Raw genomic sequence first — 24,258 nt, forward strand, 5'->3', positions numbered from 1 at the left:
CAAATACAACAATTTCTTTTCCCGGCTCTAGAGCCCATACTCAATGTAGTACTGTCGAAGGAGCTCAAATTCCCTCAATATGCTGGTGCGAGGTGTGGATCCCACCGGGAAGGATACTTCCTCTTTAGCCTCCGCCGCCCTGTTGCACACCTGCGGTCGATTTCTTGTAGACTGCTGACAAAAAGGGCGACGAGATCGGATCCTTTGCTAGAGCCGCGATCAGCGCGCCGAATTCGACACCATCTGCTCCCTCCGTTCTCTTTAAAATTTGTACGGCTTCATCGTATACCCGAGTCAGAATATTGCTCCTCGCCATGACTCCCTTCCGTGTCAATGTCTTGTCTTTGCTGAGCAATTCCGCCCTCTTCACGTTCGTTGCCATCATCGTCCCAACTGCTTATGATGTCATGATCGTGTAGGGGACTAGAGCTTTTTAGGAGAATGAGGTGTCTGAAATATTCTTCCGAGCCATTCCGTGGCCCCAGACGCCGAGGATGGATCTGGTGACGGCGGTACTGGACGCTTCGTCAGGCACGGGACTTGTTCAACTTGCGCGGTGTGAAAAGGTACTTTGGCTGGAGACGGGGTTTGCCGAGTAGCACCCGGGCAACTAGGCAGAGAGTGTGGTGTGAGATGTGGTCTATGACTGGCCTGGCAGGATCGAGATCGCAAGATTTAGATGTTGGTCTCAAACGGCAAACAGCAGTGACCGGTGGCGGAGGAGCGGTGACTCAGCGGATAGCTTCTCGGACCTCTTGGGAGGAAGCTGACAGGTGCACCAGGTGCACCAGGTGGTTCTCGTACCTACAAGGACGGCAAATCCAGTGGCTGGAAATACACAAGTCCAGCCTTTGGTGCACAGAATACTTTTGTGTGGTGGAGATTCCGCACATTGTGGGGGTTTGACTTTATCCTGCTGCTTTTGACAGAGAGAGAAGCCAGCGTGCCAGCCTCGCACTTTCTTTGCTCGTACGATGTACTCACGAGTTGGTATACTCTTTGCCTTTTTGCGCTTACAGGTAATAGTGCTTTACGAGTTGCATCGAGTGTACTCGGTACCTAGTACTCAGTACTTCCGTGACTTCTGACTGCCACACCATCTGCCAAGCAGTATTTTTTCTATTCCTCTCTCCCCAGAACCCACCGCCATGCTGACCGTGGACCTCATACGCCTTTTCTATTACCGATTGGAAATCAATCCTCGGCGGGGAGACTCTCTGTTCCTCGCCTATGGCTGTCGATTTTGTCCGTGTCACCTTCTGCTGACTTCTACGAGCCTCCATTCTTGTTCCTCGCGCCTTGCCTACCCGCCCGCCATCCTCTCGTCTCGTCCACTCTGCTCCCGGCCAATCACTTCCACCACGCCACACCCGAAAATGGGTGTATTACTAGAACCAGTTATCGGTCTTCTCGGCCGCTGTTCTAGCCTGACATGGAAAATAAGTTTGTCTCCCACAAGGAAACATCTGATCTACAGAGTCCCTGATTTGATAATCCAGTAGCCTGAAACAGCCCAAGCTAGCGAGTGGTCTCCCTATCTGAGGCACCCAGGCTTGTTGTCTTATGCCGGACCGAACACTATCACCGACCCAGATGTGTCACCGCCAGGCAAGTCACAGTATTCTCGTGCAAAGTATTGACCTAAAAGTCGCCGGGAAAAGGCCTAGAAAATTTGATCTCGATCTCTCCTGTCATCAAACTCATACATTCTGATCCACTTTGGTCGCTACTGCAACATGCCTGGAGAGAAAAAGCTTCGAGAGTTCGGTTCAGCGAATACTCCACGGCTTCGAAGAAATTATGGAAATGGCGACCTTTTTTCGGCCGACTGTTTTGACCGAGGCTCCGAGCCTTGGGCGTGTCTGGGTTTCTAATGCCGTCAAATCCGCTAGCTCCTCCTCTCTGGACGACGGTACATTATGCTCTAAACGACTAGGCGATACATCAACACCTTCGAGGGCCCCCGCGCCCCTTCCCCTCCTCCGGAAACACTGCATGCCCGGACGTTTAATCACCGACTCGTGCAGCGGTTAGAACTGCACGTAGTCACAAGGACGCCGTCTTGTCGATCCCTCATTCGCTCCCGAGTTAGCGCTCCAGCTGACCGCCCTGCATAATATTTTATGCACATCATGGATCGGTGATCTTCTTACAAAGGCATATCAACTTCAGAATCCTGTAGGACTAAACTGGCAACCGCTTCCCGGCGACCACAATGCTAATGCTAACTAGACAGGTAAGGTGTTGTTTAATCCCGTCTTGGTTTACTAGAGAAGCCATTATCAAGGAGATTCAAAGACGTGTCTGCTTATCGCCTCCAATACCTGGTTCCCTACAAGTCAGTGCAGTATCTCTATCAAGTAAAGTCAAACGAACCTCCCCTGATGTATCATGAGATTTATGTTTCACAGGCACTACGGGGGGGATTCAACAAGTCCTTGTACAAGTGCTATACCGGGGTATTAATGCAGCAGGGATACAATGGGCGCCAATGCATTCATCCTATGGAAACTTGGACAGCTACTTGTAGCACGAAGCACATGCAAAGAAAACTTTTCCACCGACAAACAGCACAGGCTCTGCGGCATGTTAGGGCAGCAAGGGGTTGTACTTGTTGTACTTGTAATCACTTCGATCGACCGACCGGTCGAAAAGGGTAACGCCATGTATGCAGGGAGACTTGAATTGCTGGTGGACAATACATACTTAGTTGTACGAGGCACATACATTTTCTTTTCCAGCTGGGAACCTATGTATGTCTGTATGTACTTGCAGTACTCGGTACCTATATTCCGAACCCGAGTGCCTGAGTGCCTGGTAGTGATCAGTACTAGCACTAGCACCCCTTCTTTATTTCTCAGCTTCCTTTCCGCGCAGTTGTACTTGTCCTTGTCTGTTTTGCTCATGTCCCAGTTCTTGTCCCAGTCCCATGCTGACGCCAACCACCGGTGTGCAAGCTCGAAAAGGCAAGCCCAAGAAGGAAGGTAGAAAGGTAGGCACATACAAATATGACGTCCCTTTACCATCACCATTGCGCGCTGTCGTCATGGCCGTGGTCAACGACTCAGATCTTCTCGAGACTGCGCAGGCTGTAGAAGAGGAGATAGGCCTCCTGTCTCAAGACGTCCTCGGTGGTGGTCGCGCTGACAATCTCATCGTCGAAGCGGAACCACTTGTTGTCCTGGCGGCAAAAGGCATAGTAATGGCCGTTCTGGGCGTGCTCGCCCTGGTGCACGACGACGCAGTCGAGGTCGTACATGAACTCGCTCTCCTTTCTCGCCGCACCCCCAGAACTCGTACTGGAACTCGACGCCTTGGTCGAGGACGAAGAACCCTTGGTCTCCTTGTCCTTTTTCTCGACCTCGCCGCTGTCTTTCTTCTCTTTTTTGACCGGCTCGGAAACCCTGGTGGGCGGCCGTGTGGTGTATGGAGCCATGTCGAGATGCAGGCCAAAGTCGATCTTGCCTTCGTATTTCTCCGGCCCAAAAACCCCGCTGGCGCTCTGCTTCATCCCGAACCGCTTGACGTGCACGCACAGGATGGCAGGCAACTTCCGTATGCGGGTCTGCTTGGATGCAGACCGTCGCGCGTTGCAGTTGTTGCACTTGTATTGATCGGGTGAGAGGGGTTCGGGTGCTGTGAACGCCCGCAGGCAATCTTGGATGGTTGGGATGGTGATTTTGAGGTCCGCAGCCTTGTCCTTGTTGGAGCCTTTGGCTCCTTCGCCTTTCTTTACGTCCTTGTCCTCTTTGCTCCCCTCGTTGCCGCCAGTGTCTTTTGAATCCTTGGTACCGCCGTCTTTTGGCCCCTTCTTCCTCTTCTTCATCTGTTTCTGGAAATCTAGCGAGATGCTTGAAAACTCATCCTCCCGACTTGACACGGTATGGCACGTGTCACAGGTGATCTGACTGTTGTAACGTCCGTAGAAGACTTTGTGGAAAAAGCAGATGCAGTGCTTGTCCAGTGTCGCTATCCCGTTGGCCTGGTTGGTAGCGTGGGATTTGTTTTCGGACGACGGGACGTACTGGGCCACCCCCTCGTGCAGGCGGTCAACGATGCACATGAACCATTCTTGAGCGTCTTGCTGCCCCTTTCCAGACATTTGCTATTCACGTAGAATGAGAATCAGGAATCCTCAACAGCTGAACCAGGAAGGGGAAGGAGAGATTGGGGAACGGGGGGAACAACTACGTACCGGAATATTCTTCCACGAAGCAAACAAGAGATTGACAGCGTGGGCAGGAAGAGGTTGATCCACCATAGTGACATCGGAAAAAAGCTCGGTCATGCCACAGGCAACGCAAGTCTTGTGCTCTTTGTTCTGAGAACCTTCTGCCGACCCGTCATCTTCATCGTCGTCGTCAGAATCGTTCTTCTCCTTCTTGTCAGGCTCCTTGGAAATCGGACATGTGTGGATGGGGTGACCCATCCCTAAGAAATAGCTTGCCAGAAGGGAATTGTGCACCATCATCTGCAGCACGGCGTTCATGTAGCACGTCTCGCCTAGATTGAACAAGCCGCGAACACCGGTCCTGCCGCACGGCCGCTGGGAGGTGTTTGCTGTCAGATAGGAATCGTCCTCCCCGTCGTTGGACTCTGAAATTTTCCTCTTCACTCCGTTGACCTTGCTGCTGATGCTGCTGCTTTTGCCGGTGCTGATGACTAAGGCCGGATCGTAGATCAGATCATTGCAGTTACCACAGTACACAGAGTTGTGGGAGACGGCGAACCCATGCTGGGTCTTGGAGAGGTGCTTGTTCAGTGCCGTGAAGCTGCCGGAGAAAGAGCATGCGATACAAGAGTATGTTGCAAAGTCTGGGTCTAGCTGGTTGTTGCTGGTTTCGCGAAAGGCGTTGATTTTGCTGGTGGCTTCGGTATCGAGATGCTCACAGCCCGCTGCGGGCATGCATTGCGTAAGAGCCATGGCTATCAAGTCTGTGCTGGAGAAAATGTTGATGAATGATGGTGGAACAGGGATGAGGTCGCTATATATAAAAAGTGGGTTGTTGGAGATGTGAAAGTTCAGGAGAAACGGAGCAGGCGAGATGGCTTTAATGGTAAGGCATCACAATAAGGTCTGATTGTTCCTGAATGCCCCTCAATAGCTGTCAGTGGGGACACTGACTTTCGTCCATTTGTGAATACAAGGACAATAGGGACCGGGACTATTGTGAGTCGAGTTGTGGTCGACAAATCAAGGAGATAATTTTGAATGTGAAGTGATTACATTTGCGCGATGAGGCCCCTGCGCTCCGCACTAGAATTACGGTGGGCCATGAGCTCAGCCTCGCGCCACAGCCTTACATATCAAAGGTCTAGACCCTGTGATTCTTGAGCCGCAACCAACCATCTACAGTATCTCCACACAGCCTTGCCTGAAACTACATCTCGCTTCTCCTCGTCTCCTATCTCGAGGCCGTCCTTCTTCGTTGCTTGCTGCATTCGTTTTAACGCCATACAAACATTGACTCGGGATTAAAAGGAGACTTCCATCAACAGTGGCTTTGCACAAATCTGAGTCACCAGCAGATCCCTCCGTCCGGGTCCGGTCCAAGACTTCAGAGTCCCTTTTACCCGTCTCCAGATTCTTCGGGTTTCCCTCCTCGCGTGTCGATTTTATATTTTTATACCATAAAGCTCGACCTACACCACGACACGAAGGATGTCATCGACGAAAACCTCGAATATGTTCCAGTAAATGCCATTGGAAATCACCTCGAACTGAAACAAATCTAGCTGACGGACGCGAGGAACAGGAGTGGAGGGTTCACGGGATAACAAGCTGTGACAGCGATGTGTGTGGCGGATGTGTGCCTTTGGTGTTTAATGCCTTTAAGGGGTTTGTGGACAGATCATATCTTTCGGCTGGTGTCGGAAAGGGTTCGTTCTTGAGAGAACCATGCACGCAGATATGCCGGGTGAGCCAGCCACCAGAGGCAATGGGTAGTAGAAGGAAACCCTGCTCGCAAATGTAGTTGTGCATAGTGAGGACAGGAGCTGGACGGACAGCACTGCCTAGACAGATCTTCATCCATAAGATTCATCCATGGAAGAGATATATTAGTATCTCAGCGCAACAAAACCCGCCCTGAGGAAACATCTCCGCGAGAACAACAGGTCATGATGTCGTGAGACCGGCACTCGAGGACATCGTCTCCTACTTGCTCCCCCTCGCTCGACCGCGTGGTAAACTACTGCCTCTCGAACCCCGACTACCAACAGTGCCTCTACTTCCTCGCGTTCCCGCAGCAGCACCTCCTCGACCGGCAGGTTGATGGGTCTGTTTGACAGTCGAGGAAGTGCCAGGTGTTATTGACGGGGCCATGCTTTTGCGACGTGGAGTTGCCTTCAAGCTTGCGAAACTTGCATCTGCTGCAGTCATGAAAGTGGCGTCTCCAGGCCCGTCGCCGAGCCGGGTATCACCAGTGGTGTTGTTTTGCGCCGTTGTTGACTGATCATCCAGAATTCCTTGGCCTCCCTGCTGACGCTTTTGCCAACGCTTAATTGACTCTGTGATTGGAGCCTGGCGCGAAAAGGTCATTGTCAACTTCGTCCCAACAGCGGCGCTATTGTGACAGCCGCAACAAAAACAAGGGGGGATACACGCAACTCACCTCTGGAAAATCAACAACAAAGGCATTCATGTTCAACCCGTACAAAAAGCTAGCAAAACTCTCCCCGAACCGACTGAGACTCTCGTGCATCAGTTGTAAATGCATCAAATTTGCCTCCAGGTCAGCCATTGAGTCACTCAACTCCGCAAATTGCGGCTCTAGGGAGTCGAGTGGCAGCCCAGGCCCTGTGAACAATCCGTTATTCTGGTGGATAGAGGCACGTAATGAGGAACGAGACGAAGGCCGGAGAGGAGTTGTTGGTCTCGAAGTGGGGGAGCGCGATCTCGTTCGTCCGGGCAATTGTGATGTAGGGCGTGACTGTGACATTCTTCTTTTCCTGGCTGAGCAATAGGGCCTGTTTGGGTGCTGATGTTGACACTGAGTCCCTGTATATAGGCACTGAGTACAAACGATGAACCTGCGCGATGGCCGGCATTCCAGAAGACGTGTCTGCATCCGCCAATCACAATCCACCGTTTTCGTGCCTTCGGAAAAAATGTTGTGAGGGTTGTTCCGGCGAGGCTGGCAAGGCTGGCAATTGATACCTACAGGTGATGACAAAAGGCAACATGCTCGTGGCAATCAATTAACAAAGCTTCCCAAAAGCTAAAAGGACTGCATGAGATACTCCAGGAAACAATTACATTGTGGCGGAGCTCTAAAGACTAGCTGCCGTCACCAAACACGACACTACAGAGATCACTGAGGCCCTGAGATCCGTCAAACCCTGGCTGACCGAACGCCAGGTACACAGTCCGTTGGTTTGCCCGAATGTATGCGCGTTGGATCTTCAGGAGCTCCAATCCTATCCCTGAATCCTGTCCTGTCGAGGTTGCTCCCTTGCTGCACTCTCAGGAATCCCCATGTAAGGCACATAAGATGCTTTCCTCCACTCAGATCCCGTCAAAATCACCACCTGGTGCGTCATCATCATCCATCTCTCCTTCGACAATCTCCTTTGCAAGCTCACGCTCGCGTTCACGCGCCTCTTGAGCATTCTTGAGCTCTAGTCTATGTTGATTCATGGGGAAACGCATAGCCTGTTTGGAAAGTTAGCAAAAGAATCAACTTGCGTTTTAAGATCAATGTACCTTGACACTCTCATCGTGTAACGCTAGGCAAGCTTGTATACGCTCATGGAAAGCGTCACCGGGTTCCCTGGTAGCGTATACATCTCCCACTTCCTTGCTCTTCATGTACCCACGCTCGTGATCCAGGCTGGCCTCGATGACCCCATCGCGAATCGCCTTTGCCACGATGTATTCCGCGGACTCTTCGCTGTCAAGGCCAAGCCGCAAACACATATCGCGCAGAGAGATTCTTGCATATGACAAAGACATCATGCGAATGCCGGTTCTGATCACATTCTGGCGCAGTCTCAAAATAAGTGTGTATGTATCATCTTTTCTAAAGGTGGCATTGTACCGCTGAACCAAGTTCTGGAACCCGATCACATCTCCAGAGCTGACGGCTTGCACAAGTTGAAGATATGGCTGCAACGCTTTCTCCAAACTAGGCTGGCGGAAGATCGCACGATCCGGAATATCTCCCATCAAAAGTTCAACCACAATAAGCATTTTGGTCGAAGCTTGATAGAATCCACTGGCTTTGTAGGATGTTGGCGACTTCCGCGTTGCTCCAATTAGGTGCTCGTGAGCTTCTGTGTACGAAAGTTGAATTGCCCGAATGCGGCCGAGGTAGTACAGATACCTGGCAATCTGATTGTTGGCAGCGGTGGGAGGGAATTTGGTGTGGGATATCAAGAGATCGGCCTGGGTGACGTGAGAGGTGGAAAGGTAATTCCGCAGAAGAAGAGTCGTGACTGCGGCTTGAATGTCCTGATCTTTTCTCAGTGTCGCAGTTCGGAGAGCATCAAGAAGTGGTTTCCGGATCGACAAAACCGCAGCAGCAGGCGAGGGAGGCAGGGGCGCCAGTTCTTCGAAGAAAAGCGCATAGTAGAAATATACCCGAGCCGAGAGCGAATCCAAAGTCCGGCGATTCAATGTTCGGAGATGTTCAACCAGAGCGCTCGAGAATTGGGCGCCTGCGTTGATTGATTTCTTATCGTAGAGGTGGACTTGAACCAAGATCGAAAGGTAGACGTCGACTTCAGGGAGTATCTCCTTGTGTGAGGCTTTTTGTTGCACTGTATCCCTCTTGCTATGCCATTCCTCAACTTGTTGAGCGGGAAACGACGGGTCGTCCTTGACGGCGCTTAAAAGGGACATTGCGGTCGCGGTGGGCGTTGCCCAAGTTTGGGTGACAACAGAGGCTATCACATAAGCGGACAGATGTTTTCGGATGGAAGATATGGAACGGAGGACTCTCAAGCTGAATCGAGGATCAAACTGGCTGACAGCGCGTTCCAACAATGGAAGATTGGCCTTGATTTCTGGAGCAACGTGAGTAACACATCTTCAAGAGCAAAGGTCTTGTGCATCTTACCCTCGATTGCCTTTTCTTGAGGATCGACCTCCTCTTTGCCCTCCTTTTCCCCGTCATCATCTACTGCTCCGTTCGTGAGATCTGCATCGGTAGCTTTCTGAGGTGCGCTCGGAGTGTTGGCGCCCTTTGCACGGGGAACGACAACTGTCATCTCATCGTCGCCATCCTTCTCCTTTGCTTGTTTTGGCGCCCGCTTGGAATTCTTGGAATCCTCCTTCATTTCGACGTCGTCTGAGCCATTGATGCCATTTCGGGTAGGATCGTTGCCGTTGAGATGGGGTTTGTCGCCGCTCATATCTTCGGCGGGAGGTGGAAATGTTGTGCTGAGAAACGGACTGGACTGACGAAGGAGTAGATTCAAGCCGAAACAGGCGTATGGCTGATCGTTTGTTGTGTGGAGTTCTTCTGTACAGGAAGGAGGATTTATATCAGGGCAAGATTGGGCGATTCAGTTGGCACACGGCCCAAAGTTTCAAGATCCTTTCCCACCTCCAATCACAAGTTCGTTGATGCAATCGACCTTCTAGGGTATGTGATTGTGATACACCGTCGAGGAAGAAATGTCGAACTTGAGAGGAGAATGCTTAGGATGATGTATGGGTTGGTTTGAAGTCACGGAGGTTTTGAGTAGGAATGGAGATGGAGATGCAGTCAGTTACCTAGTGGTCATTTCTGACCTTTCGATGGCGCTTGCTCTCCATAGCGCAGCCACAGTTCGCCAGGCACAACAGACAGACGCGTTCGGGTGCCTCTCCACACCCACCATAAACTAATCACCAACACTCTATCATTAGAACCCATGATGCATGTACAAGACGCCTTGACGGCATGAATGCTGTACATTCTTGGCTACTGCATATGCTGTCAATATCGTGGCCTCTTCGTAGCCTGTGACCGCAGTATACAGCAGCGCGGCAGGTGAGACGATCAAGACTGGGACACGTGCTTCCACATCTCACAGCAATATGGCTCTTCTTGCGAGCCATCTGGAGCAGATTTCTCTATCTGCCAAGTCGATATCTGAGCTGGAGTATGCATACAATATGACTTTTCTGATTCTCCTTCGCTGACAAGGCCGCAGATTTCCTCCTCCTAAGATCTTCACAAATGCTCTGCTCAATAACCAGGAGATTACAACCTTGATTCGCGACACGGAACCTCACGAGCGTGCGCTCTTCTCGATCGACCCCAACGCTGTCAATAGAAGTCGTCCACAGAATGGCTTCCGTCCTACAGACACCAAAAATGGTCTCCAAGGTCGTAAAAGTGGGCTTCCTTTGGCGAATCACATGAAACATTCCGCGGTCTCGACGCTACTGGGCAAAGAGATGCTTCAGGAGATCAGACAATCTAGCAGTGGACGATCTCGTCAGGGAGTCAACGTTGAAGTTCTCCTCCGAGGTGCAGAACGGCTCTGCGAGGTGTACACCGTGGCGGGAGCAAAAGACAGAATCCGAGCCCTCCGCACCCGTCACCGAGAAGTTGCTGGCTCCATAACAATACTTGAGGACAAAGTCTCCAGGCAACAATCCCTTCTAGAGAGCGCAAACCAGGCGTCCAATCCTGAAGAAATATTAGATGAGAATGATCTGGGGCAAGACCTCAGCAAGTACAGTGATACGCCGAACTTGACGGGCGAAGATTTCCAGCTCGAAGAGGAGGAGATACGCCTATTGGAGGCTAGGAAAAAGACCTTGGAGGAGCGCGTCGCCGGTATGGAAAGAGACCTCGGTGGGCTTTTGAAGTGAGGCACATCTTAAAGCCTGACATCTTCACATGAGCAATCCATCAGAGAAGGACTGCATCACCTCAAGCCTAAGGGGACTGCTGACAGAAGCGATGATGGACGATTGGCCACCCGCGTTACTTTGGGCGACGAGAGGGCTACTCTGAGCAGCTTTGTATGCCATTGGCATCTCCGTTGTGCCCTGAAGTTTTCGCAAACTGGTCGTTTTCCCCGAAACTCGCCAGCTCTCGAAAAGCCTGGCTCTGTTGCACGAGCCAGCTCGGTCGCGTATCAGTGGTCATCATACAGCAGACAATATGGCATCAAGACATTCATTGAAACCACCACCACCTGCTTTCAGCAGCGGTCATATGAATAGGAGCTTCTGCATCAGCTTGTCGTCAACTGGCCTCCAAGAGGAAGATATCGCACTGTCCTCAACATTTCGCCTCGCCGGGCTTCTGCGGTACGTGGCATGTCACGCCGCTCAAGAGCAAGAGGGACGTGCACTTTCGCTTGTGAGCAATCTTTTACTCCTTTTCAACATTTTCAAAGGTCTGACTCCACCTTTTGCGCTCCAGCCAAGCCGGACAGTTAAGTTGCATGTTGCTATCAGAAGCTACTGAAGCCACGCTTCTTTGGTGGGGCACGTAGCCTCTGTTTTCGTCCAGGTTCTGTCATCTGTGCCATCAAATCAAAGAGGTTGAACTTCGCTTCTTGGGGCAGGAGAATGGCGGGGACTTCGTCAGTGGATGGTTGAAAGCGGGCAAGCTTTTCTTGGAGCAGAATCCGCGGGAACTTATGTACAAGAACAAGTACCTACTCGTGGATGAAAGAAATCTGAATGCATTCTTCAGGGGGCGGCCGCCATGTATGGTACTACCTGGTAGGTACCGTACGATGTGGAACGGCAGAAAAGAGTAAGGTGCGTCTTCGAACCATACCTACTAGGTATTCAGGGCCCAGGACTGGTATAGACCGTGTCAAGGCAACGAATGAACAGTTGAACTAGATTCCCCAGCTGTGGGCATTTGGGGCTCTCTGATAGCTCTGGTGCCACTTAATACCAGGGGGACGCGGATGGCCGTTGTGAGAGGCCAATGGAAGTGGATGTCTTCCTTGTAAAGCCAACGAGAGCAGCAGTCAAAACTCGGGACACCTGCGAACAGTCGTGCACTAAGGCTACAGGCTTGTCCCCAGCTAGTTAAAGAACGTCTGCAGCTGTGACAGAGGGACCAGTAGCAGGCCCAGATTTCTTCCCCTTAAGCACACCAAAGTTCAGGGCCCCCGATGTGCAATTGGGCGCTGGGCTTGGGCCCGCAATGGGCAGCATCCACAGCAATGGGTGTCAAACGTGAAAAAAGGGAACCCCATGTCCGGATTGAAACACCAGCCCCGAAAAGCCCAGCATTCGACGCAAGCCAGCAGTCAAGCAGTCACTCACTTGTTTCTGTTCAGTCCGCCCTCACCGACGCCGCTTGACATCTTAATTGCGCCTGACCTTCTTTGTTTAACCAAGTCACAACACTCTTTCGGCTGGCAGCGACAGCGACAGCGCAGCTCGTTCTTCCACAGTTGTTAAACAGGGGGAGACTGAGCTTTGAGCCTCGAAATTTCCCCCAACTCCTCAACTGCGGAGCGGAACCGATTGCTCGTTACCCGGTCCATCGTTTGCGACCACCGCCTCCAGTTGCAAAAAAAGCCTCACAGGCGCCTCAATTGAACCCAACATAGCGACAGTCGAAGATCCTGGTCTCAATACTTGAACATTGCCTTGTCGACTTCTCGATTGCTACGAAGGTTGAATCGAATCTTGACAGACTGACTTCGGACTTGCAGAGTTTCGTATCAACTCAGGCAACCTCATGGATCACTGATTGTTCTATTGCGAATTCCTTGCGCTGCCTTCCGCGACCTCTCATCCCATTTCCTGTCGCCTTCCTTTGTGTCGCCGTCTCACCAATATGGCGCAACTACGGAGCATGGGTTCAGGAACTGACGTGCTTTCCATGTCTGCAAAATCTACAAAAGCCACTCTACCACATGCATCAGCGCCTCCTTCGTATGTCTCGGTCGCCGAAGCCGAGAAGTTGGTCTACGCAGAGATTGATCGTCTAGTCAAGATTTCAAATAATGCGGTTGCCATGCTCAATGGATTTCTGGATCAGATACTCTATGACATCCTCTCCAAATCGCAATCGACAGCATTGGGTGCGGTCCGAGCTGCAGTTCCGCTGGTCTTGAAACAGAGACTGGGACGTGCAGCTATAAAGGCTGCTGACGAGGAATTACAAGACTATTTGGATGAAGACGAACTGGAAAATATCCAAAACCACCAAGCCATCCTTGACCCCAAAGCCGAATTCGATGTCGATCTCGCTTGGAAACTCACCAGGCTGCGCTGCATGGTTTATGCAAAGCTAGGTGACATGGAGGAAGAGGACGAGGAGGATTACCTGGAAGGTGATGATGTGAGAGACCATTTAAGTCAAGTAAAAGAGGCATACAGGTCTTCCGCGAGAATCTCCCCACACTCTGCAATCTTCCTATCCACCGTCCTTGAGTTTCTCGCCGAGCAGGCTCTATGTATAGCAGCGCAACATGCGAGACGGCGAGCAATGTACCTCAAGGATGCGGGTCGAGAAACCGCTCCGATCCAGCACCACGCAGAGCCAGACGGAATTTTCTTGGAAGAGATAGATATGTCAGGCATCGGCAAAGAAGGGCCTCTAATACGACTTTGGCGGTCATGGAAGGGAAGTGTGCGGACTGGCGGCAGCATGTCCTCACGCCCTACGACACCCAACGTTATGTCGCCTATCAGTTCTGAATCTCCCATGCACGAATGGAAATTCCCTTCCGCACCAGTGATCCCACCAATTCAGGAAGAAGGGAGTCGGTCCGTTACGCCAGCAAACGTCCCTCTACCGATGACTGAAAATGATGTCAATGAAATAGAGGTGCCGGGGTTGGCGCGTACTTTCGAAGAGTTGGAGAACAACGAGGCGCGTCCTAGTCTTGGAGACCGGCGGCCCACGAGTATGTTAATCATGCCTGGCCAATTCCCAAGTTCGGCAACGGCCGATGAACATTCAGACAGGCCACGTCCGAGCAGAAGGAGATCCAGATCGGTGCCTACTTCGTCGAAAGCTTCTTCCGGCGCACAGTCGATGTCTCAATCGGAACTCGCTCCTTCTCGACCTATAGGTGGAGCTAAGGATGATATAGATCTCTCGGAGAAGCTCGACGAGGATACTCGATCGCCTCAGGGGGAAGGCAGATCTGGTCTGCATTCAACTGCAATCGGCGCCACTGTTGCTACAATCGCCGGCGCGCTGAACATAGAGGCAGCAAAAGCTCTCCGGAGAGATCGACCGAGCTACGAGTTTACTTCGCCAGTTTCGGCTGACACTAGAGAAGAACGGTTGCCAAGCAACAGAGCAGATGACTTCCAACAGACACATAACCCAGTGTCAGGGAATGGCATGGCTGTGGTGGAGGAAGAGTCACAGGAAGCTGCAGTCGATCCGGAAGACCTGGCTTTGAGCTCCAGCGATGGTGAAGGAGACCAGGTCGGAAACGATCACACCAATCCCAGGGATTCTGGGTTCAGCGTTGCTGGACCCGGAGATGCTATTCATGAGCATGAGCAAGAGGATGCCACGGATGAAGGAGAACACCTGGTCGCACACAGCTATGACCCTAGACTAGCTCAAAGAGAAAGTGCAGCTGATAGTCGAACTTCGAGGTATTCGAATCTGGGATATGCTACGATCTTCCAAACACCGGATACAACAAGTTCAGGCTACAGCAATGCGAATTCTACCGGCTCATTTGTGCAGGGAATGGCGCCTTCCCAGAACCCTGGTGCTAACTCAACTACCACAACACCAAGCACAACATCTACATGGCCAGCAGTCATTCCAAATAGAGGATCCTCCTTGGACCATCAAAACACCGAAGGTGTTCGAAATGAACCGCGAGTCCCTCAACATCCCCCACCGCCCTATCATTCGGCGGAAGACCAAGAGGCGGCGGAAAACCCACAAGAGTTACACTCGCGATATGCGACCTTGGGCATGACTACGCAGAACGGCCGCGCAAGAAGCGAAAGCGCGAACGGAAGACCATCGACATCAGGTTCTGGAACAGTTCGACGGCAACACATTCGGCTTCGTTCAGATAACGAGGAAGGGTGGCCACGGGAAGACTTTGATAGAACGAAAAAGAGTCTTGATCTCCTGATTGACAGCAACGAAACACTCCATTATACTCTGACGCCTGCTTCTGCCAATGTGGTATGTATCACCGTGAAGTCTACCTTGCAAAGCGCTGACATAGTTTACAGGGAGGAAAGTTCAAGGTGAAAAGCCAGACGCAGGAATTGGCAGATTTCTTCCGAACCACCGCGCCTCCGGGAGAAGAAGTGCGGCCGAAGTCATCTCGTTCTGCAAAGGATGGCCTCCGAGCAAACCCTACTAATTCAATTTCAGCCAAGTCATCTCATCCTCAAATGCCTAGCCAGCAATCTACTCCCTCGCCTTCTAAGCCGAGGAATCGTCTGGGTGAACCGCGTGAAGCACGGATGGTGCGAAACAATACTCGAGATCTCGCTGATTATGCTCGTTCTACCGGACCGGAAAATGATGCACAGCTTCCAAAATTGCTCGCCGCGCGTCCTGCCACCGCTCAAGGTGCCCGGTCGGATCTGTCTCTTAGAGAAAAGGTCTTTGGAGTTGACGGTGACACCCGTCCTAGCACAACATCTGGGAAGTCTTCGACTAGGTCGAAGTACCAGGCTCGAGATGCTAGAGGGCCTCGAACGGCGGAAAGTTCTGATTTAATTGACTTTATCAGAGAAGGGCCTCCACGAGCTGCTGGCGAACACCGCATTGATAGGAGCGTGGCCCCGTTTCGAACAACGATGGATTCTGATGATTTGAACGCGCTGGCACCTCCACCTGAGCTCGACACCAGGGGACGTAACTCTGATGGCAGTGCTCAAGAAAGTGCAATGACGGTCAAATCAATGCCCTCGTCAATGAACTCACGCACTGGATTACTGGAATCTACAAATCGTGCGGCCGGGAAGTTCACGAATGGGTTTGGATCGTCTGCAACTGCGATATCGAAACAACCCGTCATTCCCGAGACGGATGGCACGCCCAAGAGGACTCGACCGAAAGTCCGAGATCCATACGCAATTGATTATTCTGACGAGGAGGAAGAAGACATGGAAGAGGCGTATGAGCCGCCCAAGCGAAGGACCGATGAAGAATCACTTGTTGACTTCCTGAGGAACACTGCGCCTCCTCCTGGCATGACGACTCAGCCCATTCTTGCTGCAATACCCGGCCCTACTCAGCCGGATCCCGCAAACATGATCAGACAGTCTACTAGCAGCTCCAAGCTGAAAGACCTTCTACCTGGTGGCTCGGTGTCATCAGCCAGGAATAATCCACATGCAAACGGGAACGGTGCAACACCCAACACAAGACCAGTCAACATTGCGCGCGCAGAATCTCCACACTTGACGCAGGTGGGATCAAAATTGGACAAATACCGGCCTACAACAACTACACATGCTCCGCATGTCGAGCGAAACAGACAGAAAATGCGTGTCCAACCGAGAGATGCCACTACAACCTCGAATGGTGGCGGCACTGCAGATCTGGCTGCATACCTGATGAACTCGGGGCCACCACCAGGCATGAATGAGAAGCCGCCACAGAAGCTTGGAGGTGCGGTGCAAAAGGATCAAGCAGGGTTTCTGAAATTCTTCCAGAGGAGAGCAAGTGTGAGAAAGTGACCAGGAAAGTGGACGATGATGTGATGATAGTCCAGAGGTATTCTGCGTTATGCACTGGGTACCCGGGACGTGACAAGAGGTAATGTTATTCGATGCTGTGCTGGAAGGCCATGTATATTGGAGGAGAGGCCAAAGGAATCAAAATCGCCAAAAGATTTTTTTCTTCTCTGATGAAGCTGGATAGTCAGATACCCAAACAATCTATTTTGCCATGTAGATTAGCAGTTGAGGACGCTCGGAGATCCTGTCAATATACACAACATCTTTGTCTTATGTAAAATATCCCCTTTATTGCAAGTCGCGCGCTTCACTAATAAGATAGTGTCAACGTGTCCGGCCAGGGTTTGTTGGAAAAGGGGCTTCCTTCTCACCGCCCACGTGATTTCAGTTTTGTACACAGTTTCTGCCACTCCTGAACATTGAATGAATTTCAGTCTCCAGGTCTACCAATTCTAAACAATTTCCTACACGCTTTCTTCCCGCCCCTTTGCAATCCCCGTTTTCTCACTCCCGGAGCCGCAGCGCGGCTTTGGTTTGTTTTCCGTTTCAGTGTTCCGTTGTGCACTTTGTCGTCAACCAGAGCGGCTGTCCGTCGGCACGATGAAGCGCCTCGCGGTCTTCTTCCTCTCCCTCCTCCTATATCCTTTCCTTTCCTCGGCACTGAAATTTGACCTCGTGGCCCAACCAGGACACAGTGCCAAAAATGAACGGTGCATACGCAACTTTGTCACAAAGGATACCCTCGTCGTGGTCACGGCCATTGTGAGCGGGAGCAGAGGCGATGGACAGATGGTTAATATGCACATCAAAGATGCGGTAGGGAACGATTACGGTCGACCCAAGGATGTTGCGGGGGAGAAGAGGATGGCGTTTACGAGTTTGGCGGATACCGCGTTCGATGTATGCTTTGAGAACACGTTGACTGGTCGATGTGAGTTCCCCTGTTATCCAAGTCCATCATGTCCGGTAGAATTGCAATATGAGGACTAACAAGCGGATGTAGCTGCTGTTCCCAACCCCACTCGCCATGTTGAACTCGACATCGATATTGGCGCGGACGCTCGGGACTGGTCCGCGATCCAAGCCAACGAAAAGCTCAAGCCCGTGGAAGCGGATCTGCGAAGAATAGAGGAGACAGTCAATGAGATTGTCCAAGAGATGGAGTATCTCCGAATCAGAGAACAAAAGCTACGGGACACCAATGAGAGCACGAATGAAAGGGTCAAATGGTTTGCCTTTGGGACGATGGGAATGTTGGTGGGTCTCGGAGCGTGGCAGGTCGTATATCTGAGGGCTTACTTCAGGTTTGTTTTTCCCTTGTCAAATGTTGCAGTCTTCGACTAGTGCTCACATGTGCTGTTCTCCAGATCGAAGCATCTGATCTAAACTGCTCCTCGAGTGGATATGCAACGCACTCTACAGTACTAGAGTCTCATGGTATGAACGGCTGGGAAGGGAACATAAAAGCTCGTGGGAAATCGAGATGGTTGTGTTCGCATGTGCCATTGTATGGGGACTCCCAGAGGTACCATCTTGTAATACGAAGAAAAATCTTGAGCCACTTACAGCAATGGCCGGATGGCTTGCTCTTGCTTGCCTGGCCTGAAGAAGCTGAGCCTGCGCAGGGTGCATCGGTCGAAATCACCAGGAGCGAGTTTGGAGCTCAAGAGGTGTAAGTATCCTATGAAGGAGGCTTACCACTTTGCTCAATCTAAAGCGTCAACTTGATATCCCCAACCCCTCGAGACATACAGTACGTTTCAAGCCGCTGGATAAGGTGAGGAAAATTTGCGTACCGATCCTCCAATGCAGTAACCACCCGAATTCAGAGGATCTCATTATCCTGCTGAATGGCACGAGAGATGGGTTGTCCTAGTTGTCCTGTAGTCTGGAGTCTGCCTCACTTTGAGGCCGCGGGGCCGCGAAATATTGTCTGTTTGTTTGCTGTGGAAGTATCTTGATGGGAATCTACATATTACCCAATCCACCTAGAATCTCTCTCATTACTCTCTTCTCCTGGCCCTTCTTACTCTGCATTTGCCACGCGACTGCCTCTAGTTCGCGACATTGACACTCCTCTTTCCTCCGACGCATGTCCTCTTTCGCAGTGAGCTGAAGAACTCAAGGTCACATCACCTCCAGAGACACGTGCAAGCATGTCTGACGGCGACAATCCAACGTGGCAGGATCGCGACGATGAATTCCCAGGCAAAGACCCCGGTCCAGTAATTGGCAAGGACAGTTCTGAAGGGTGAGCTGCTTGAACATCGCCAGAGATAAAAAATCCCCAGAAACTAACGTCGTCAGCACCGAAATCTACTCTTTCGCAGATATTGTCCTGATCACGGTCGGCAAGGAGAAGGTGAAATTCGGGGTCCACAAGGAAATATTGGTGTCACAATGCTCTTTCTTCGACAAGTGCCTTCGCGGAGGTATGAAAGAGGCACAGGAGAATGCAGTCACTCTCTGGGACGACGACCCGGGGGCATTCGGCGTGTTGGTCGAGTGGATGTACACCAGTCGCCTGGACCACTTGCGACGCCCGGGAGGTGTCCTGGTCAACGCATACGTTCTCGCCGACAAGTATGGCATGCCCGCTCTTCAGAATGCCATTGTCGATCGCTTCAGGGTGGCCAACTGGTCGGGTCTGAGGAATGTGCTGTGGGCTTGGGGGAGGTTGGCAGAGGGGTCACAACTTCGCAAGCTGTTTGTGGACCAGGTACATTATCAGATCGCGAAAGCCCCAGAAAAATACAGACGGGGCAGCACCAATACAGTGGATGCCTGTGCTACCGCATTCGAGGAGATTGTCGAGATGAACGCGGAGCTGACGACGGCGTTGATGTGGAAGATGTTCGACCACAGCGGCGGGACTGGGAGCCGAATCCCTACCAATCCAGCTTCACTTGTTGGCTGCGTTTACCATCTCCACGATGACGGCGGGCAATGCAAGCAAGTCACGACGATACGACAAGCTGTTCCCCTTTTTTGTCCTAGGACCAGGCTCTCGAAGATCAGTTGGGTTAATAGACCGACTACGTAATGATTCTCGATGACACACGGCTTGTGGAAGGATCTTGATGGCTTGAGCCCGTCAGGATTGAACTTATCTTGCTGTGCTTGGTATTACGGGGTATTACGGGGTACTTTGTGGGGATCAAGGTGACCAGAAACGCAGCCTCGTCTCGTGGTTGAGAATGAATACCAACTCGGGAGGATATTTTGAACCAATTGTACATATGTATCGTCATGTCGCAGCCCAGCCACAACTTGAACTGTTTGAGGCGCAGCCTCACCCTCACCACAACCTTAGACACACCAAGGGTGAAACGCACCTTCTCAACAAATATATTGACGAAAAGCCGGAATCAACTCTGCTGCGTTCATGAAGAAGTGACTCCTGTTTTCCCTCATCTGATTTGCCTTGATCTGCTTCATTCCCCGTAGCGCCGCAATCCAACAAGGATATACTTACCAAAGTGTCCGGGGCACACTCGTCTGTCAAAAGATTGTCCGACGCCTCTATAACCTTTTCATCTTCTCGTCAATATGGTCCCGCTCAAGCGTCCTGCTAAGGTCAACCTTGAGGATAACCGAGGAAAGAAGAAAAGGTACGAGAAAATACCAGAAACAGGAGAGAAGACGTCGTCTCCCCCTCCCAACTCAAAGAGAAGCCGAGAGAACTCTGTGCTAACCAACGAGGGACTACGAATTAGTTTCGCCGCGGACGACATCATGACCGTCATTGTTGGGCCGAATAAGGTGGCACACCTGGTGCACGAGAGCGTGCTGTGTAAGAGCATCTTCTTCAACAAGTGTCTACACGCGGGAATGCGCGAGGAGGAGGAAAAATCCATCACCTTGCCAGAAGACGACCCGGAGGACTTTGCCTTGATCGTCCAATGGCTGTACTCGGGCCGGCTGCCCAACGATCTCAAGTGGCGGGACATGATACGCGGGTACACCGCCGCCGTCAAGTTCCTCATGTACGACCTGCAGAATGCCGTGGTGGACTGGTTCCGCGTCGAGATGCCGCCGTTGACCCTCGACGCCGACGTTGTCATGCACATCTGGGACAGCACGCCCGAGGGGTGCGAGCTGCGCAGGTTGCTGCTCGACACGCTGTTCCATGAGATCCTGAAGACACCGGCGAAATTCAAATTGCCACCCGATGCCGACGGCGACGACGACGGCCAGGGGAACATCGTGAGGGATCGCCCCGTCCGTGTCCGCACCAAGCAAGACGGCACGTCTGTGGCAGTGATCGACCGGGTCATGAACAACCCGCAGCTGCGGTTGGAAATGTTCTGGCGCTTTGCCGACCCGGACGATCGTCCGCCGAGAGAGTATTTCAAGATCGGAGGTTGCGTCTACCATGTCCATGAAGATCGGCAGAAGTGCGATAGAGACGACGCCGAGGACACGACGGGATCTGATCAACTTTAGCGTCCTCTCCGTGACGATATCGCCTCTTTTTTCTCGGTTCGTTTCGCCTGGAAAAGGACAAGAAGAGAAAGGAAGACATTGATCATGATTGTATTCACATACCTGGGTATCTATGGATGAGCTGCCTCTCGTTTTTCACCCACCTCAATGTCTCCGATAACACCAACATCAGTACCAACGCCAACGCCCACCAACGACCAACCCTCTCGGTCGCTCTCGAAGATGCTCAGTCTAAGGACCTTCCGTTTAGACAATCAAAGACCGCAGCATCCACCCGAAGGACTTGATTCAGACCGGGGACTGCCTAGGTACCTAGGTACACAGAAGAGGACAGGGCAGGAGGATATGAGTGAGCGAGCGAGTTGTTTTTATCGAATTCCTTACCAGGGTGTTTCGGGGACACTTGTTTAGTGATATGGCGATATGGCAATACGGCGATGTGTTTCTGTGGGAGTGGTTATGGGATTCACAGTACATGCATGCATGCGACAAGCAGTGTGCCCAAGCAGTGTAGCAAAATAGCGGGTTCTTTTGTCCCTCTTTTCTCTGTCTCTATATCTCTCTTTCCCCTTTCATCTTTCTTGCCTTCTTGTCTCCTTGCTAACATGGTTCTGGAAATCCAGTTGCCGAAAAATATCAATCGCCCATGCGTCAATCACTGAAGTCTGCATTCTGCAGATGACAAAGGACAAGGAAAAGGACCCAGGGTGGTACCGATCTATATAGCTTCCTTGCTAGCTAGCTAGCTACCTAAAAAAACTCCTTCCTTTTATCCCTCTCGGCTCAAATCCACTCCTTCTCCTTTCATCCTTATCTTCATTTATTCACTGTGCTCTGCTCTGCTCTGCTCCGCTTTGCTGTCCTCTGACCCTTGTTCTCTCAATCCCCTTACGCAGCCTTGGTGGAGATGGTGAATGTTCGAACCTCCAGGAGACATATCCATGTCCATGTCCATGTCCATACCCACTCTTTATAACCGCGAATCGGCGAATCTGTCACGTCACAGCACAGCCCTCTTCTTGATCCTCTCTCCCTGATTCTGCTGTCCCTGTTGAGCACGGCGTTTCAACTCTCTGACCATGCTCAACGCGGCGCGCGAGTAGGGAAACCTCTCGAGGGCGAGCTCGGCGGACGACGACCCCTCGCCGCTCGACTGCCTGACGGCCCAGCGCGCGGCGATGCCCTGAATCATGACGCCCGTGCGGAACACGGCAAAGGCGTCGGACCACGCCATGTCGCCGCTGGGGTCCCACCCGGCCACCTCGCGGTACCAGTCCAGACACTGTTGCTTGGTGGGCAGGCCGGGAGGGCTGGTAGCGGCGTCGGCACCGGCGAACGCAGGGTGCGCGTGCGTCTTGATGTCGGTGAATCCCTGTGTCACCGTCCACGGCATGGTCAGGTTGCTTAGGTCCGAGAGCGGGTGGCCGACTGTGGCGATTTCCCAGCTGTATGAGGTTCGCCGCGGATATCTGGTTAGCCTTGTTTTTTTCTCTATTTCCTTGGGTATGAATATCACACAGTTTCTTCTCTTTTGTGTGTATGAGTGTGTGTGTGGTAGATAGGAAGTGACACAAGGCTGTAACTCCAAGGAGGAATGGGATATAGTTCTACAGCCAACAACCGGAAGGGTTGTTCATGCTGCGTATAACAAACTGGAAGAGAACTCACTCGAGAATACCAATAATGACGGGCTTCGTCTTGTGAAACACCAGGTTATCGATCTTGTAGTCGCCGTGGGTGATGGCGCCGCGATCCTGGGGAGCACTGCCTTGGTCCTCGAAAAAAGCCACCATCTCGTCCATCCCCGGAATCCGGCCCACGGCCTCGCCAGTCTCGACGTCCCGGACCTGCGAGTACGACGCGTCGAGCCGCTTGAGCGTGCGGATCTGGCGCGCGTAGAAACCGCGCGGTTGGCCAAAGTTGGCGGCGCCGGTGGTGGTGTTGGTGAGGCCGACGGCGGCGGGGTCGACGCCGTGCAGGCGCGCGAGGGTCTGTACGGCTTCTTTCCACCTTTTTCGCCGTGGGTATTAGTATCGGTAACAGTATCGGTGTCAGGGACAGAGTGGTGGTGGTATAGGGTTCATAGGTAGGATAGAAAGAAGGCCATGTGTTCCTTGATCACTCCCTTTAGAATATAAGTGAAAACGGTACGGCAACGTACATAAGACTCCTCTCCTCCGCCGACACCCCGGGAATGTACGCCTCCTTGAAGATTCTCCCGTCCAGGAACTCCATGATGTAAAAGGGCGTGCCGACGACGCCGACGTCCTCGCACAGGCAGTACGCCCTGGGCACGGGGATCCCTGGGGAGCGGTTGAGCGCCGAGATGACGCGGAACTCGCGCTCGACCTGGTGCGCGGCCGTCGTGAGCAGTTTTCCGGGTGGTTTCTTGCGCAGCACAAAGTCGCGGCCGTGCTGGTCTGTTAGGCGGTACGTCGGGTTCGACTGGCCGTATTCGAACTGTTTTTTCCATTAGCATCATTTCTGAGTGTGGAAGAGAGAAGGGAGGCGATTGGGGAAGGAAGTGTGAGCAGAAGAGAGACGAGGAAGAGAGAGAGGAAAAGAGAGAGGAGAAAAGCGAAGGGAAGGGAGTCGATGAAATGTATCGGTGTCCTTCCCTCCCGCCTCTCCTCTGCGTTCTCGGTAGATACCACTTCATACATACCTGTCGGATTGTAATGGGGACTTTAATCTCAGGGACATGTTGTTCGAGATAGCGTTCCAACGACGCCTTGTCGATCGGCTGCCTCATCTCGTACGAGGCCTTTTGTGGGCTGTCGTTATGGACGATCAAAGAAATAATGAAGGGATTGACGGATCGAGGTCAAAAAGACCTTGTACTTTTTGTTTCTCCTCCTCTCTGGTAGTGGGCTCACTACTTCTATCAACAGCTGCTGCAAGATGGAAATATCCAGGATCCTTGGCTAAAATGCCTCGGATCTTTCAGTCTAGCAAAAATCCCAGTGGCCCCTCTTTGGTCAGAACACGCGAGAGATCTGGCTGGACGTCTGGTTACAGTGGCTGAATGGGTGTTTGTCAGAGACTCTTACTGTGAAGCGTGCTATTATACCGATATAGCTACAGGATGAAAGTGGACGCACCCCAAGACAAGGGGTACTCAATCACACAACTATAATATTTATTACCTGCGCCAAATCAAGAACTACATGGGTATTCCTGTACAACGTCCAACCGAGTATGCTGCAGCTTCCATCCAT

At 51.9% G+C, this 24,258-nt stretch overlaps 8 protein-coding genes across 8 annotated transcripts; 5 read left to right on the top strand and 3 right to left on the bottom strand.

Moving 5' to 3' along the window:
* Positions 1 to 3,064: 3,064 nt before the first annotated feature.
* Positions 3,065 to 4,924, bottom strand: AYO21_05503 (hypothetical protein; the record flags this gene model as incomplete). Its single annotated transcript, XM_022655472.1, has 2 exons — positions 3,065 to 4,105; positions 4,196 to 4,924. 2 exons carry the CDS (start codon positions 4,922 to 4,924, stop codon positions 3,065 to 3,067), a joined length of 1,770 nt encoding a protein of 589 aa, XP_022512172.1.
* Positions 4,925 to 7,507: 2,583 nt separating this feature from the next.
* On the bottom strand, positions 7,508 to 9,354 carry AYO21_05504 (hypothetical protein; the record flags this gene model as incomplete). The annotated part of the gene is made up of 3 exons (XM_022655473.1): positions 7,508 to 7,654; positions 7,706 to 9,006; positions 9,060 to 9,354. 3 exons carry the CDS (start codon positions 9,352 to 9,354, stop codon positions 7,508 to 7,510), a joined length of 1,743 nt encoding a protein of 580 aa, XP_022512173.1.
* A 670-nt stretch (positions 9,355 to 10,024) lies between these two features.
* AYO21_05505 (hypothetical protein) lies at positions 10,025 to 10,807 on the top strand (the record flags this gene model as incomplete). Its single annotated transcript, XM_022655474.1, has 2 exons — positions 10,025 to 10,089; positions 10,141 to 10,807. The coding sequence occupies 2 exons, from the start codon at positions 10,025 to 10,027 to the stop codon at positions 10,805 to 10,807; spliced, it is 732 nt and encodes a 243-aa protein (XP_022512174.1).
* A 1,942-nt stretch (positions 10,808 to 12,749) lies between these two features.
* Positions 12,750 to 16,594, top strand: AYO21_05506 (hypothetical protein; the record flags this gene model as incomplete). The annotated part of the gene is made up of 2 exons (XM_022655475.1): positions 12,750 to 15,083; positions 15,134 to 16,594. 2 exons carry the CDS (start codon positions 12,750 to 12,752, stop codon positions 16,592 to 16,594), a joined length of 3,795 nt encoding a protein of 1,264 aa, XP_022512175.1.
* Positions 16,595 to 17,194: 600 nt separating this feature from the next.
* Positions 17,195 to 17,938, top strand: AYO21_05507 (endoplasmic reticulum vesicle protein 25; the record flags this gene model as incomplete). Its single annotated transcript, XM_022655476.1, has 2 exons — positions 17,195 to 17,525; positions 17,598 to 17,938. 2 exons carry the CDS (start codon positions 17,195 to 17,197, stop codon positions 17,936 to 17,938), a joined length of 672 nt encoding a protein of 223 aa, XP_022512176.1.
* Positions 17,939 to 18,750: 812 nt separating this feature from the next.
* On the top strand, positions 18,751 to 19,637 carry AYO21_05508 (hypothetical protein; the record flags this gene model as incomplete). Its single annotated transcript, XM_022655477.1, has 2 exons — positions 18,751 to 18,845; positions 18,902 to 19,637. The coding sequence occupies 2 exons, from the start codon at positions 18,751 to 18,753 to the stop codon at positions 19,635 to 19,637; spliced, it is 831 nt and encodes a 276-aa protein (XP_022512177.1).
* A 506-nt stretch (positions 19,638 to 20,143) lies between these two features.
* Positions 20,144 to 21,040, top strand: AYO21_05509 (hypothetical protein; the record flags this gene model as incomplete). The annotated part of the gene is made up of 1 exon (XM_022655478.1): positions 20,144 to 21,040. One exon carries the CDS (start codon positions 20,144 to 20,146, stop codon positions 21,038 to 21,040), a length of 897 nt encoding a protein of 298 aa, XP_022512178.1.
* A 1,000-nt stretch (positions 21,041 to 22,040) lies between these two features.
* Positions 22,041 to 23,792, bottom strand: AYO21_05510 (hypothetical protein; the record flags this gene model as incomplete). The annotated part of the gene is made up of 4 exons (XM_022655479.1): positions 22,041 to 22,485; positions 22,709 to 23,050; positions 23,202 to 23,500; positions 23,706 to 23,792. The coding sequence occupies 4 exons, from the start codon at positions 23,790 to 23,792 to the stop codon at positions 22,041 to 22,043; spliced, it is 1,173 nt and encodes a 390-aa protein (XP_022512179.1).
* Positions 23,793 to 24,258: the final 466 nt, after the last annotated feature.

Source organism: Fonsecaea monophora (genome assembly GCF_001642475.1).
Source record: "Fonsecaea monophora strain CBS 269.37 chromosome Unknown Scaff35, whole genome shotgun sequence".
In the NCBI taxonomy this organism is placed as follows: Eukaryota; Fungi; Ascomycota; class Eurotiomycetes; order Chaetothyriales; family Herpotrichiellaceae; genus Fonsecaea; species Fonsecaea monophora.